Consider the following 13755-nt stretch of genomic DNA (forward strand, 5'->3'; position numbering starts at 1 on the left):
GGTTGGCAGCCCTAGCTCAAAGGCACCTTCTTCTATAGCACTGCTCCACGTATTCCATGAATCTCCACCCTGGCAAGAAGAACTGTGCCTACCTGGGCTCAGATAGGTTTGTAGGTAGCCACTAGTAAGTAAAAGTAAAAACCACTACCCCCCCCCCCCCCCCTTCAGCAAGCACACCTAGATATTCTGCAGCACTTTGAGCGCACACAGGTAGACGGCCTTTGGACAGCTGGTCGAATCGGGGGCTTTGTGTGCCAGGCGGGGCTGGACCTCCAGCTTCCAGGGAAACCCCGGTCTGTCTCTTGGCGCTGAGGAGTCCCCCACTCTTTGCAGGCTCCCCCTCTCCTGCCATTCCTTTCATGCCTTCGCAAAGCCGCCTGCTCTCTAGTCCACCCTCCCTCCCCGCAATGGGGCGGGGGCAAGAGAGGCTCCCGCTTCCCCCGTTTCGGGTCTCCTCGGGCAAAAGGGGAGGGGAGGCGAAGGGGCGGGACTCGGGCTGCCGAAGGAGGCGCGCTATTGGTTCCTGGCTGGCAGCCTGCTTGTCAGTTTGGGCTCCTGGGGTTGGGAGGGGGAGGCTGCCTCTCGGTGCGCCCGCGGGCCAGCCTTCTTTGCGGGATGCAAAACCTTGAGGGGGGGATGCGGAGCTCGCCGCGCCGGGATTGAAGCGTCTCGTCCGCCTTCACTTGGAAGACAGGCGAGGACGGACCGGAGGGGCCTGGACTTGGGCTGGGCTGACCCCCACGCGGACCCCCACCTCTCCCCCGGTGCTTTCTCCGATGGGGCGCTGAAGAAGACCGGCGTCTCTTGGAATATAAATCTAGAGAAGGAGGCGACGGCGGGGGGACCCGACTAGGACAGCTGGGGGGGAAGGCACCCCGGGGTGGGTGACCGGGTGGGTCTCAGCGCAGGCGGCCGGTGCGAGGGGCGCCCCGAGCCATGGAGACGAGGCCGAGATGGTCCACAAGGTGGAAAACGAAACGGTGGTGCTGGGACTCCACTTTAGCCGCCCTCCTCATCACTTGGACGCTCCTGCTGGAGGCTGCGGAGGTCAGAGGAGGTAAGAAAGGATGGGCAGAAGGGGGGGGCGAGCAGCTGATCGGCTCCCCCCACCCCCCCGTCTCGTTGAAGTTCAGCGGGCCAGAGTGGACTTGATTGCTCACCTATTTCTGGTGCCACTTTAATGATGGGAGAGAACACTCTGCACATGCTTAAAGGCAGTCCCTCATGGGGAAGGATTGCTGAGCTACTCTCTGTCTCAAATTCAGACCTCCTCCCGAATCCAACAACAAAGTAGGGGGAAGACCTGACATCTGTCGATGCAGTCCTGGGGACAGAGGACTAAGTGCTTGGAAAAATTTCGCCACCCTTTCCCCTAATTCTGGTTGTTTAAGCTTCTCATCTGCTTTCTAGTGTCCTGATGCTTTAGAAACGTCCTAAATGAAAAGAGATGTGTGTGTATGTATGTGAGGGGTGTATGCAGATTGGAAACTTGGGTGGAAGGAGAAATACAGAAATCAGAGATAGAAATCAGTGAACTTTCTGAGCAAGGCTACCTTTTTTGTGTGTGTGGCCAGACAGTTTTAAAAACTTTAAAAATGTGTTTGCAACTTCCACTTCTACAGCACCCCTCTCTCTAGTCTGCTGAACTTGCCGAAGTCATTAAGTTGATCAAGTTCATCAAATCTTGGCTAAAGTGAAATTAAAGAGGAGCAGGAAGGGAGGATTAATAGGTTACTGGAGAGATGGTATCTGTAGACTCCAATTGCAAACTTGCCTTTTTTTAAAAAAAGTAATAAAAATGCTGCACAAGCACAATATTGGTTCATTGAAAAGTAGCAGAAGTTTTGTGCAGCAGAAAAACTCCATAACAATCTTGAGTGTCCCAAAGGAAAAGAGAACTGTGTACAACTGGAGCAAAAATAACCCAAGTACACCTGGTTTGGGTGTCTGGCTTTTTGGGGATAGCAAGGGAAATAGGTAAGGGAGCAGATTATAATGGACAGGACTCTTCAAGCTTTTGTATGAAACAGATCTCTCTTTTTTTGGCACACAGGATGACTTGCAGTTTTTGAGCACAGCAGAAGTTGGCTAGTCTGCAATATTACTTCTCACCTGTTTTGGGACACTCTTACCCCCTAAAAATATCCAGTGGCATCTATCAAGCTTACGTGGCAAGGCAGAGACAGGAGTTCAATGCACAGAGGAATCTCCTCCCTTTCCCTCCCTTTCCCTAAGGTGCATCCTTGGGCAAAAGGCGTGGAGCTGAATGAATGGTCCGTTAGGTGTCTGTGGGCACATGTGAGCCCGGTGCAGTTCCTGGAAATCGTAGGCAGCAGAGAAAAGTTTGCTGTTTTAAGGAGCTCAGGCAGGGTTGGAGGATAATGGGAGGGGGTGTTTTTTCCACTACCGGTTTTTGATACAAAGGGTGGTGGTGCATTAGGGCACAAATTCATAGCTTAATCAGAATAGCTGTTGAACTATCCTGTGTCTGATTACCATAATAGGAGGGTAATCTCTAACCACAGCCTGAAAGAAGGCACTCCTTGGAAACCCGTGGGTTGATATTACAGAGATCTTCTTGTCTCCGTAGCTTGGCTGTGGTGCTGTGTTTCCCATCTCAAGAGACCCACACTGTGACCTCATTCTTTGTTAACTTCTGTCCAACGAAATCTGTTGGAACAATTAGGCTGTTTTTGTGTGTCCATCCTGCAGCTTTTGCACCCTTAAGGGTCAGTTTGTCCCCACACATAAACATAAAACTTGACTAGTTTCTGAAGAACATCTCGTGTTATGACTCCACATAAAAAAAGTTCTGCCTGTGTGTTGGTTCAGCTCACAGTTCATATCAGTGGTGTCTGTGGATGAGAAAGGTGCTCTGTGAGCCTTCCCTTTCAGCCTCTGGGTTCCTAATCACCTCTTGGACTGGAGTGTCAGTCACGTCTGCCAGTCTTTCTGCCCCCTGCTGGTTTGACGAGCAACTCAGGAGGGAGATGGACAAAACCAGCATTCCACAATTAATTAGCCCCCCTTCCTCCCTCCCTTTGGAGCTTGGGCACGTGCAGGGCTATGGATTTGGACTAGTGCATGTCAAGTGAAGTAATTTACCCAGGGATTAGGAAGATAAAAGATGATCATTGTTGCTTGATTCTGGTTGCTCTCTGTTTCTTTAAAAAAAAAGAAAGAAAAGGAACTCCTGATGTGATTTGCAGACTCATCTTGGCTAGCCACTTCGTGCCTTAGGTCTGAGAACGAAAAGAAGTCTGTGGGGAAAAAAAGGTGTTGTGGATTGCTTCAGATGAAACTTACCTTCTTAACCTACGGCTCAGATCACTTAAAATATATTGGCAAGGTTTTTGCTGCATGGTGCTGCTTTGGGGGGGGGGGGGTGATCTGAAGTGTACTGATTCCAACTTGAGAGCAGAAGGCCTGGCTTCCAAGTATGTATACTTCAGACTGAAGTCGTGTGCCAGCCTGAGGAGATTATTGAAAAAAATACTAGGGTTGCTGAAATTAGTGCCCTCCCCTTCCCAAATTTCTCTGTCTCTGTTAAACTAAAAAAGTCCTTAGATTCCCATTCTTTGTTTCTCAGAGAAGTCCTTAAGAAGATTCCTGAAATATTCAGAATGTGTAGAACCTATCAGTTAAGTGGGAATCAGACTTGACTAGGAATTTCCTATCGTGTTAATGTTCCTACAAAGTATAGGGCGGCAGTTATATTTTAAACGTGTTTCCTTATACAGAACTCAAAGATAGAAAAGGTTTTTTTTAAGCTAAATACAAAAATACAAGACTACAAAAAATAAAACATTTCACTTGAGGTAAATGATTGTCATTACTGGTATGAACTGCTTGATTGATAAGATATGAATAATGTCATCAGCGTCAAATATTGCTGTATGCAAAAAGACCTTGCACTGTATATATAAAGTAAATTGTGGCCCTACTTCTAATTGTGTTTACTTGGAAGTACCTCCTATTAATTTCAGTGGAGTTTAAGTGAGGCTGCAATTCTGTGTACACTCATTTGAGAGTAAATTTTGATGAAATCAGTAAACCTACATCAAATTTAATACTTGCATGCACTCCTGGGCGGGGGGGACCCCAGAGGAGGCAGCGTGTCTCTGGTGCGGGTGTAAATGCCACTTGCACTGGCATAAAGGACATTTATGCAGGCACTGAGGCACTTATGCCAGTGTTGGGGAGTATGACACTCGGGTATCGGCACTGTCGTGGTGGCAGCACTTCTCCGGCGCAGGAGATGGTGCCAAAGGGATGATCCTGCGGGTGGGGTTGGCATTAGTAAGCTTCCTGAGCCCTTTCAGCCCAGGAATACCCCCACTTGTGAGTATAAGACTTACTCAGGCAAAAAGGAATGTTCAGCCCATGGAACTGCATAGAGAAGTTCCACAGGGGTTCAGAAGAACGTCCCCGTTGGTTTGTTGGCTGTAGTGCAGCAAGCTTCTTTAGAGGTGGTATGGCTGCACCGCCCCTGGCTGTGACGCAACTAAACCCCACCCCCTGTCACAATTCGGATTGCACTGCTCACTATACTGCTCAATTTTATTTATGTTTCTAAGAACAGAGGTGCTGCTGTTTGTATAGGAATGTAACCTTGTAATTACTTAGACAAGCTTCTGCAAAACTCTAACATTCTTGAAGGTTTAATAATATTTTTTTAAATCAGTCGATAATTGACATTCATAATGGGACCAGAGGTAGAGAATTCCCATTCAGGTTTTCCCCTAAAAGCAGAGAATGCTGGAGGAATTGGAATACAGTCTAGCAGTTTCTGACAGAAAGTGCTTTCTTTTTAACAACCTGGTATATGTGTATGTCTAAGACTTTCTTTGATTCTGCTTCTCACTTTTTAAATATGTGCTCTGTTGGCAAGGGTATTTGGGATGAATAAGAACATTTATTCAAAGCAGCTATAGAAAACAAGCAATATGATACAATTGATGTCAATGAACCATTGTGATAGTGAATAAAATGTCATGAGAAATATTCAGTGAATACTGAAACCATCTAAATTCAGGTTTTCAGACAACTCTGGTGATTCAGAATAATAATTCATTCTGATTAAAACATGATCCCATTTATGTTGTCCTTTGTTAAATATATCTTAGTTGCTACTAGAGTAAATTTAGTATTAGATATACTGTACATACTAAAAATACTGTTAAGAAATTAAAAACTTGCTTTTAAACCACCGCTGGCCTGATCATTGTATCGAGCAAAAGTCTGCTCCAAGTCAAGTTTGCCTTAGTGAAATCTTTGTGTTTCTCGAGCTACGTTAGAAGCTAATGAGATTTCCAGAATTGGGCCGATTCTTCTTCTTCTGAACATTTCTCAAAGACATTTTTATTTGAGCTTGAAAATATATCTATATATATTTTCAACATGAAATAAAATTGCATAAAAGGAACCATTTGGTTCACATACAGTTATTTATTGACTTAAAGTTTATACCCTGCCTTTCTATAGCCATATTTTTGAGGTGGCTATCCATTTCAAAGTAGCTGGTTGTAAAACTGAAGCAACCCTTGTTCATTTTTGAACTGAATGAATGGACTGCTCTTCTAAATTCACTTTTGTATGAGAAAATACAGTAAGGACTACTTATGTTTCAACATGGCTTAGATTTGGTCCATGACATGAAGTTTTATTTCATTCTAGCACTGACCAACCTGCCAACATTTTTACTTCTGAGACTTTTGGCATGGAGATGAGTGGCAGAAGAGCTTTCAGGGCTGTAAGCTTCTGCTAAAGGCAGAAGTTTTGAACAGTTGGGAACATTATGTGGTTAAATTCCAAAATTTCTCTGAGACCTTCAACCTAAAAATGAGAACCTGCTTTAATTTACAAAGCCATATACATGAAAAACTGAGTTTTAATTATATTAGCCTAGTTGATCAGATCATAGAATTAAACAGGTTTTGAGAACTATAAATTGTGTGAAAAATTGTTTGAGTCCCAGGGATCAGCAGGTGAAATGGTCACATCTTTCTCTGTACACACATCCTGTCCCATAGAGTAGACAGAATCAAGAACTGGTCTGATTTGCTGTTAGAATAAAATATTTCTGCAACAGACCTGTGGCCAAACACTTATTTTTTCCCCCTGGGCAGCTGACACAGAAATATGTCTGGTATGTTGTGTGGGTTGTGCAGTTCTTTACTTGTCCTTCACTGGGAGGCTTGAGACAGACCCCTGAAAGGAAGGTAGATTTGTTTTCTCCTGCAAATCAACCCTTGTAGGGTAAAAATACGTTTTATTTCTAAGCTTAAGTTAAAATGCACAAACAATTTTCCCTGTCCTGTAACTATGCTCCGTGATTGCCCAATTTTATTTTAAAAGTGTTTTGCAATATGTATGCTTAATGGAAAAAATAGAGGCTACTGTCTTAATCCATAAATATTTCTTGCTTCTTTGATGTTTTTCAATAAACTGGAAGGCTTGGCTAGAGGTTAACTCCAACAGGGGCACCATTAAGGATTGCCTGTGTCTGTGATGTCATGTGATTATTCTGTTTTCAAGATATAAAAGGGGGAAAACTCATAAGAGATGCTCTTAAAATACCCTTTTCTAAAAACAGGAGTTTCCTTTTGAATATATCCTTACTCAAAGAAATCTGAAATGATGCCTTTAATGCTAATTCTAATTAGTTATTCTAATTATTCTGTTATTATAACATTCTGGTTGGCAAGTAGTTTTTCTGTAGGGTTGTTTTGAGAAGTTATGGAGGACAGTGACCCAGAATTTCAACCTTCAGCTCCCACAAAGTGGTAATCTACCAAGTTCTGCTGCCATAGATGTCCTTTTAAAAAAAACATGGAAGGTGTTTTGGAGTAATTTCATGCCAACGTTTGGGCTTGATACAACATCCACATTTTGTTTTAAGAGTTTTCCTGTCTCCTGGCAGAAGAGAGGCAGGGAGGGAGAAATCAATTGATCACAACTATTGCACAGCTACCAACTATCAGATCTTTGGAAATGCTTATGGCCAATCTGGTTTTGAGGGGCCAAAGGATATCTTTTTGGAAATGTTATGAAATAATTATTTGACCCAAAAGAGGACAAGAAAATAGGATATAAAATCCCGTGGTATTTAGGGAGAGGGATCCATTTTGCAGGTGTTTGTTGGCTGAATTCATCAGGAGGAAGGAGCTCTCACACCTGAGCTCCACCTTATGGTTGCCATTGCCACTGGATACTTAGGCAAAGACTTCAAGGTCATGGGAATCCTTTAGGAAACTGTGACTTCTAAGTTAAAGAGAACAAGACCAGCTAGGACATGCATAGAGTGAGGCAAAAGGGAATTGCATGTTTGCACCTTTCTTTTACATGTCTTGTTCAATCTGTTACTGTGCAGATAATGTGTGTTTATGTCTTCCTTTAGTAGATTTGTACTATTTTAAATGCTTGTAGTGATTCTGTGCATCACGTAGACTTAGATTGTTAGATCACACTATTTAAAATCGATGCCAGGGAAAGGGAGGTGGACATGTGCTAAATTATTATTTCCCTGGGAGTGTGCAAGTGTGGCAAACTGTCCCTGTGGTTACCAAAATATGGGTAGCAGGAGATGCAGGCACTAGGTGGAGCCTTAGAATGGCAAAGCAGAAGGGAAGCTGCAAGTTCTTGCCCTCTTGGCAGCTAATTCCTAAATGTTCCAGCTGGTGGCCCTGTACTGAAGAATAACTGAAGAGGAAAGATCTCCATGGACTAGGAAGGCTAGGAGAGCAGAGTTCAGAATTGGGATGGTTGCTGGGCAGTTAGATGCCTTGTGGAGGCCAAATGGAGTGGCAGTTGTATCAGTGGGGCTGTTCTATTACAAGTGACAGGGACAGCCATCATCCCCAAAAAGCCATTTGGCTTTGACACCTCCAATTGCCTCCAATTATTGCTAAGGAAGATAAAACAGTCTTGGAAAAGAAGTATTAGCATTTGCCCTCACTTTCTTTATCGGCAGCCCTCCTGTATCTTGCTAGGTCAACACCAACATGAGCAGAGCCAACCAGGGAGTAACAAGGCAAACTGGAGCCCTGGGCAAAACCTCAGTTGGATGCCCAGTTGGGCGGTCACCTCACCACTCTTCTGTACCTTTAAGGCTCCAATACTGTGGAACACAGTATGCTTAAACAATGCTTGCCAAACACACAAATATAACAACCTCCACAAAGACAATTTACTCCAGCTCTTACAGTAATATCTCAAACAGACAAAAAGCCTTCTTCATATCCACATAAGTAAACACTGTATACAAGGGGCTAGCTAACCCCGGGTTGGGTTATGCCTTGTGCACTGCTTCTATGACCCCTCTGCAAAATTCTTATGCAGCCATAGCTAAAAGGGATAGTTTGCTGCAAGGGAGTTTGCATGGGGATGTGTGGAGACTCGTTCCATCAAAGACACTGACACATACTTGTTGGAAAAGAAATCGGCCGCAGCCCAAATTTATTAACATATAACAAAACTTTGAAGCTGGGCGAGCATAACAGAGCACATCCTGGCCCCCAGGCAGCAAACCGCTGACCTGGTTATAGGGCAGCCCCAGCTGACCCCTTAGGCCCTTCGGACAGAACCCCTGTCCGGCACATCCCCCGAGGGAACCGGAACAGGAAGTTACTAGATGCCACATGGACGCAAACCCAATTTGTGACACTTCTCCCTGCCGGGCAGCGAGCTCTTGGCACGGCCCCAAGGCTTGTCTTCAAGAGCTCTATCGCCACCACGGACCTCATATGGAGGCCCCCATGGGAAGGTCCGGCATGCAAGCTACTGCCTTCCCAAAATAGGATGTGCTCTTATGCCCAAACCGCCCAGTGAACTGCGACAATATACAACACAATAAAGAACCCCAATAATCCTTCAAATTGGGAGTGGAGGGAGGGCCTTTGAAAGCAGCCGGCCTCGAAGAGGCCGGTCCCCGCCGACGCAGCCCTTTATAGGCTGCTCAAGGCCCCTGTCACGTGCCGGCACCCGGCCACGTGACAGCCTCAGTCAGCCGGCGGGGAAGGAGGCTTCCACTCGTTCCTCCCCCCTTGCAATGGCGCCTCCAGGCTGAAGCCTGGGGCGCGATTTCTCAAAGGCGCCTTTCCATTTCCAAAACCCATTCAGAGGCATAGCTGGGTCAAACTGCACCCGGTGCCCATTCCATATATTCCCCCCTTCCCCCACTTACCTTAGTTCCTTTGCTTTTTCAGAACTTTTTCAGGCTGCAAAAGGCCTGTTCTCAGTAAAAACGGCCTGATGGGAACTATACTTCCCAGGAGACCTTGAGAGCCCCAAGGTCTCCTGGGAACTGTAGTTCTTCAGGCCGTTTTTACTGCAAACAGGCCTTTTGCAGCCTGAAAAGGTTCTGAAAAAGGAAAGGAACTAAGGTAAGTGTGGGAAGGGGGGCACCATGGGGGACAGGGGGAGGGGGAGGGGCCTGGGGGTGATTTTCCATGCCCCCAGGCATGCGCCTGGTGCACGGCGCACCCCCCTCCCCCTTGTAGCTCTGCAACTGCTGCAATTGCCTCTGGCCCTTCCTTTTTGACTGCCCACCCCTCTCTCCACCTGCGGGATTACAACAGGGAGAAGGAGAAGGAGGGAGAAGATGAAGCCCCACTGCCCCAGAGACATAGCTGCTAAGTTTTTACCTCGCCAGATTTCCACCTTGCAGGACTTGCAGGGTCGCGGTCATGCCCTCCCGAGCGCCACTGGAGCCTGCTGCCACCCCGGAATTAATCTACGCCTCCCTGCCACACGCCGCCTCACAGTCGGCTTTTGTGCCGCTAACCACTTCGCCCCGGCGTTTCACACGTGCGTTTCAGCGGAAAGCTGGTGGCATCCTTTGGTGGGAAGGAAAGCAATGCATGGTGCACCTCCTGCTTCAGCAACTGCGCTGCTGCAAGTCCAGGGGCGTAGCAAGACAAACTCAGAGCATGTGACTCCATCACTCACATGCCCCCCACGTGACTCAAAGTTCTGATGCCTTGGGCAGTTGCCTAGTCTGCCAAATGGGCATTATGCCAGTGGAGCCAACTCAACAACTTTTCTTCACCAAATGTCCTCTTCTTTTACCGGTGCCATGGGCTCCAGGGTTGGAGTAGGGCAGCAGTTGCAGGAATGTGTATGGGGGCAGGCTGTAGCCATCCGGGAACCCAGCATTGGCAGGAGTGTGTATGTCGGGGGAAATGGTGGGGTGTGCTTGTATGCCTTCTCCTATGCATCCTGCATAGACGTCCATCTTCACAGCTCCACAAAGGGCACACTGCATCCTGTACAGCCTTCTCTGGCTCTAGGGTGGGCTGCAGTTCTGATTTAATAAGAACGAACCAGTGGCTCAAGTTTCACTGGTGCTTCCCTCCATGCCATGCTCCACCCGCTACCCGTTTGAATTCTCCTGACTGGGGTTGTGTGGGCATTGAACCAGTTACAATAGGAAGCATGTGTCTTTTTGTGTGTTGCTCCACTTTGGTCTAACCAGGCAGGCTGCAGAAAGAGGCATTTCCCAGCAGTCTACCTCTGATACTGCCAAGCCAGCTGTAGTGTGAGAGGAAGTGCTCACTTTCTCTCATGTCAGTATGAACATGAATATATCCAAGATGGCCTCCAAGGAGAAATGCTGTTTCTACATTCTTCCATTAGTGGCATAAGAGGAAGATACTTAGGACACCTCGTTGGCTTGAGCAACTCCTGAGTGATGTCGGAGGAAAAGATGAAAACCCACTAAAAAGGGAAGAGCAGCACAGCTGTTTTCCTACCTGAATCTTCAGTGCTCCTGCTTAAATTTTGAGCTTTGTTTCTGTTTGCATTTCCCCTCCCAAGAACAGTAGCCACTTGCTGTTGGCAGGCAAGTCACGATCACATAAATCCCATTTAGAAATGGAAACTTCCTCCAGCTCTTCTGGTTGGGAGATGCCTCGCCACAAGAATAACACTCTAGGCACTTCTAAGAACGGCACATTCTTGCCTGCTGGCACGTCCCTCTGCTTCTTCCAACCATACTGCTGGGGGCCATTGAAGCCAAGCAGCTGCAGATTGCATCAGAAACAACAGGGGAAGCTTCTGCCTTCTGTGTTGGGGGCAGCTGTTTAGCTTTGATCTGACCAGCCTGGCACAGTCCAGGAAGAAGCACTGGACGGACATCTCCTGTTGTGGCTGGATCAAGGTTGAGTGTGAGTGGACACAGGCTGCACTGCAACAAACCAGTTAGTGTCGTCTCTGTTTGCTAATTTCCGTCACAGCATCAGCTCACACAGAAAATGTCTAATGGTGCCTTAAATCTGCCCTTTCCTTCCAGAAAAAAATTGCACTGTGAGAAAAGAACTAGGGCTTTATTGCTGAAGCATAATGATACCTAAAACGGACTGGAACAGTTATAGCTCTCTTAGATTTTGTTTTGTACAGTCCAAAACAGTAGGGGTTTCATCTGCCAGTGTGATTAAAAAGTTTCTTTATTTTATCACTCCAGTTCTCTGCTTCCTTTCATAAGAAATCCTCTTACCGGTTGTTAATTTACTGTTGGGCTGGCGATTCAAGGATAATAAGGTACAAATCAACTAAATGGAGCAGAGGAGACATCTCCTGTGCTTTGAAAAAGAAAAACTATCATAGTATTCTTCTGGAATAAAGATAGCCCAAAGGGAAAAAAAAATCAGCCATTTGCCAAGTCTGGACTAGCTCAGAATTGTATGTTATTAGTAATCATAATAACAGTATCGAGTTTATTAGCATAACATTTGCAAACTGCCCATGTTAATAGAGGAATTGTTGACCTTCTTATTCACATTATAGCAGGAGCTGGCAGTTGTGGAGTTCTTTCAGCACATAATTGCACAGAAGAGCTTGTTTAAAAAAGAAAGAAAGAAAAGAACCCTCCTGTGTGCACAAGGCTTGGGATTTCAGTGTATGCCAAAATGATAATGCATACAGCATGGGAAATAGATGTTAGTTAGCCAGTGCTGGATACATGAGAATGTAAAGATTGAGATATACTATTTTAGGGCTACTTGGATCCAAGCCACAAAGAAACTTTCAAAGCAAGATTGAAGGCACCCTTCCATTTTTTATTAATTTCCCTTTACTTTCTGATGGGCTACTTCCTGGATGATATTTCTGCAGCTATTATTGCCACTGTGGTGGGGTAGAGCAGAGTGTTAGACTTGGGGAAGTGAAACCTGGGATCACATTCTTTCTCAGCCATGACATTCATTGGGCAATTCTTTTGCAGATGAAATACTCATGTACATGACAAGGATGGTTCAGCAGAGTGGCCTCATGGAACACCTTCCGGACTCCCGTGGGCCACATGCAGAAAGTGGAAATTAAAAATAAGCAGAAATGTCTGGCTTCAAGTGGCAAAAACAGGGAGGTTGCAAGCCACACTTCATGGAAGGTTGATAATGCACATATATGCTCTGCATTGCATTGCATTCAATTAGTCATTCATGAATTTAGGAAGATTTATATTCTACACTCTTCAGAATCTGACTAAACATTAACAGCATAAAACCATAATTCAATTCAAAATAAAAATATCAACAATTGGACAAATTTAAGCAGCAGCAATTATGCCAATCTTCACTATTTTAAGTCAATTAAAATGGTATAAAATCAGCTTAAAACAGCTATGAAAGCAAGGAGGGGAAAATCAGAGCAAGAAGATGAAATTCAGTTCAAAAACATGGGTGAACAAAGGTAGTTCATACTGTGGGGCCAGGGCCGCTCTCTGGTCCTACACAGCTGAGTTAGTTTTAAGAAAAACTTAAAGTTTGAAATAAAGCAAAAGACATCTGACATTAGAAAACAAACTGACAGTTTTACTTAGCAGAATTTAGATCAGTTTACAGAATGTGAACTCTCCCAAGGAAGAGACACGCCCTTGGTGCCCTCGAGTGATAGACACAGATTTTAGAATGTTACAGAATACAGATAAGTTACAGAAGGTGACCTCTCCCTAAGGAGAGGCACGCCCCAATACAAAATTTAGAATGTTACAGGAGATTGCCCTCTCCTGGGTGGCTCTCTAAAGAGGCACGCCCAGTATAGGAAAACCTGAGTTTTTGTAGATGCAAAGACCTCACATAGTCCTCCCCTTTTGTTCCACGTATGATGATTCATATACCTTAAAAATCTTATTGGTCAGAACTGGTCACATGAAGACAGCCTATATTTCTACGTCAAACGCTACATGCTGTTTGTGCGTGCTTTCTCTCTGTGCATATACAAAGAACTGCCATAAAAGCTAGCTTGTTCCTCCAAGAAAAACCCGTTTTGCTAGGTTTCTCCCAGAGAGAGCTATCCCTTCAGGCTATGCAGCATTCCTTAGGCTCATAAAACTTTTCTTTTGCCATTCTTCAGTTTGAAATGTTAAAACATGATTCTAAGACTTATACAATGATTCTAACAATTATAGGATTATAGTAAAATACAAATACATGTGAATGTGTATCACTTATCATTTATGTGTTCATTTAGCTATATAGAAAAACACTTTGTTGATTTAACTAATCACATTCATTTCTAACCCAAAAACCAAAGTAATAAAATTGCATCTGTCTTCTGTCACGTAGGTCCTCAGTGCCAAGATGTCAAAGATGTTATCTGTAGTTGCCTGCATCTCTGCTAGCAAGCTGGTAACATGCCTTTTTGACCTGTTGCAAAACTGCAGGCCTTGGTCACTTACACAGAAGTTCCCATTTTGATTCATTGCAAATCCTTGGTTCTATGACTTTCCATAATTCTTGATTAAACAAATTTATACAC

At 45.0% G+C, this 13755-nt stretch overlaps 1 protein-coding gene across 1 annotated transcript in view; it reads left to right on the top strand.

Moving 5' to 3' along the window:
* Window positions 1-595: 595 nt before the first annotated feature.
* The window catches only part of COL11A1 (collagen type XI alpha 1 chain), a 309931-nt gene continuing 296771 nt past the window's right edge, over window positions 596-13755 (top strand). The window contains exon 1 of the mRNA XM_048496576.1: window positions 596-1057. Within this exon, the coding sequence (XP_048352533.1) occupies window positions 937-1057 (121 nt within the window). The 5' untranslated portion in view covers window positions 596-936. The remainder of the gene's footprint in view (window positions 1058-13755) is intronic.

Source organism: Sphaerodactylus townsendi, linkage group LG05, assembly GCF_021028975.2.
Source record: "Sphaerodactylus townsendi isolate TG3544 linkage group LG05, MPM_Stown_v2.3, whole genome shotgun sequence".
Lineage (NCBI taxonomy): Eukaryota > Metazoa > Chordata > Lepidosauria > Squamata > Sphaerodactylidae > Sphaerodactylus > Sphaerodactylus townsendi.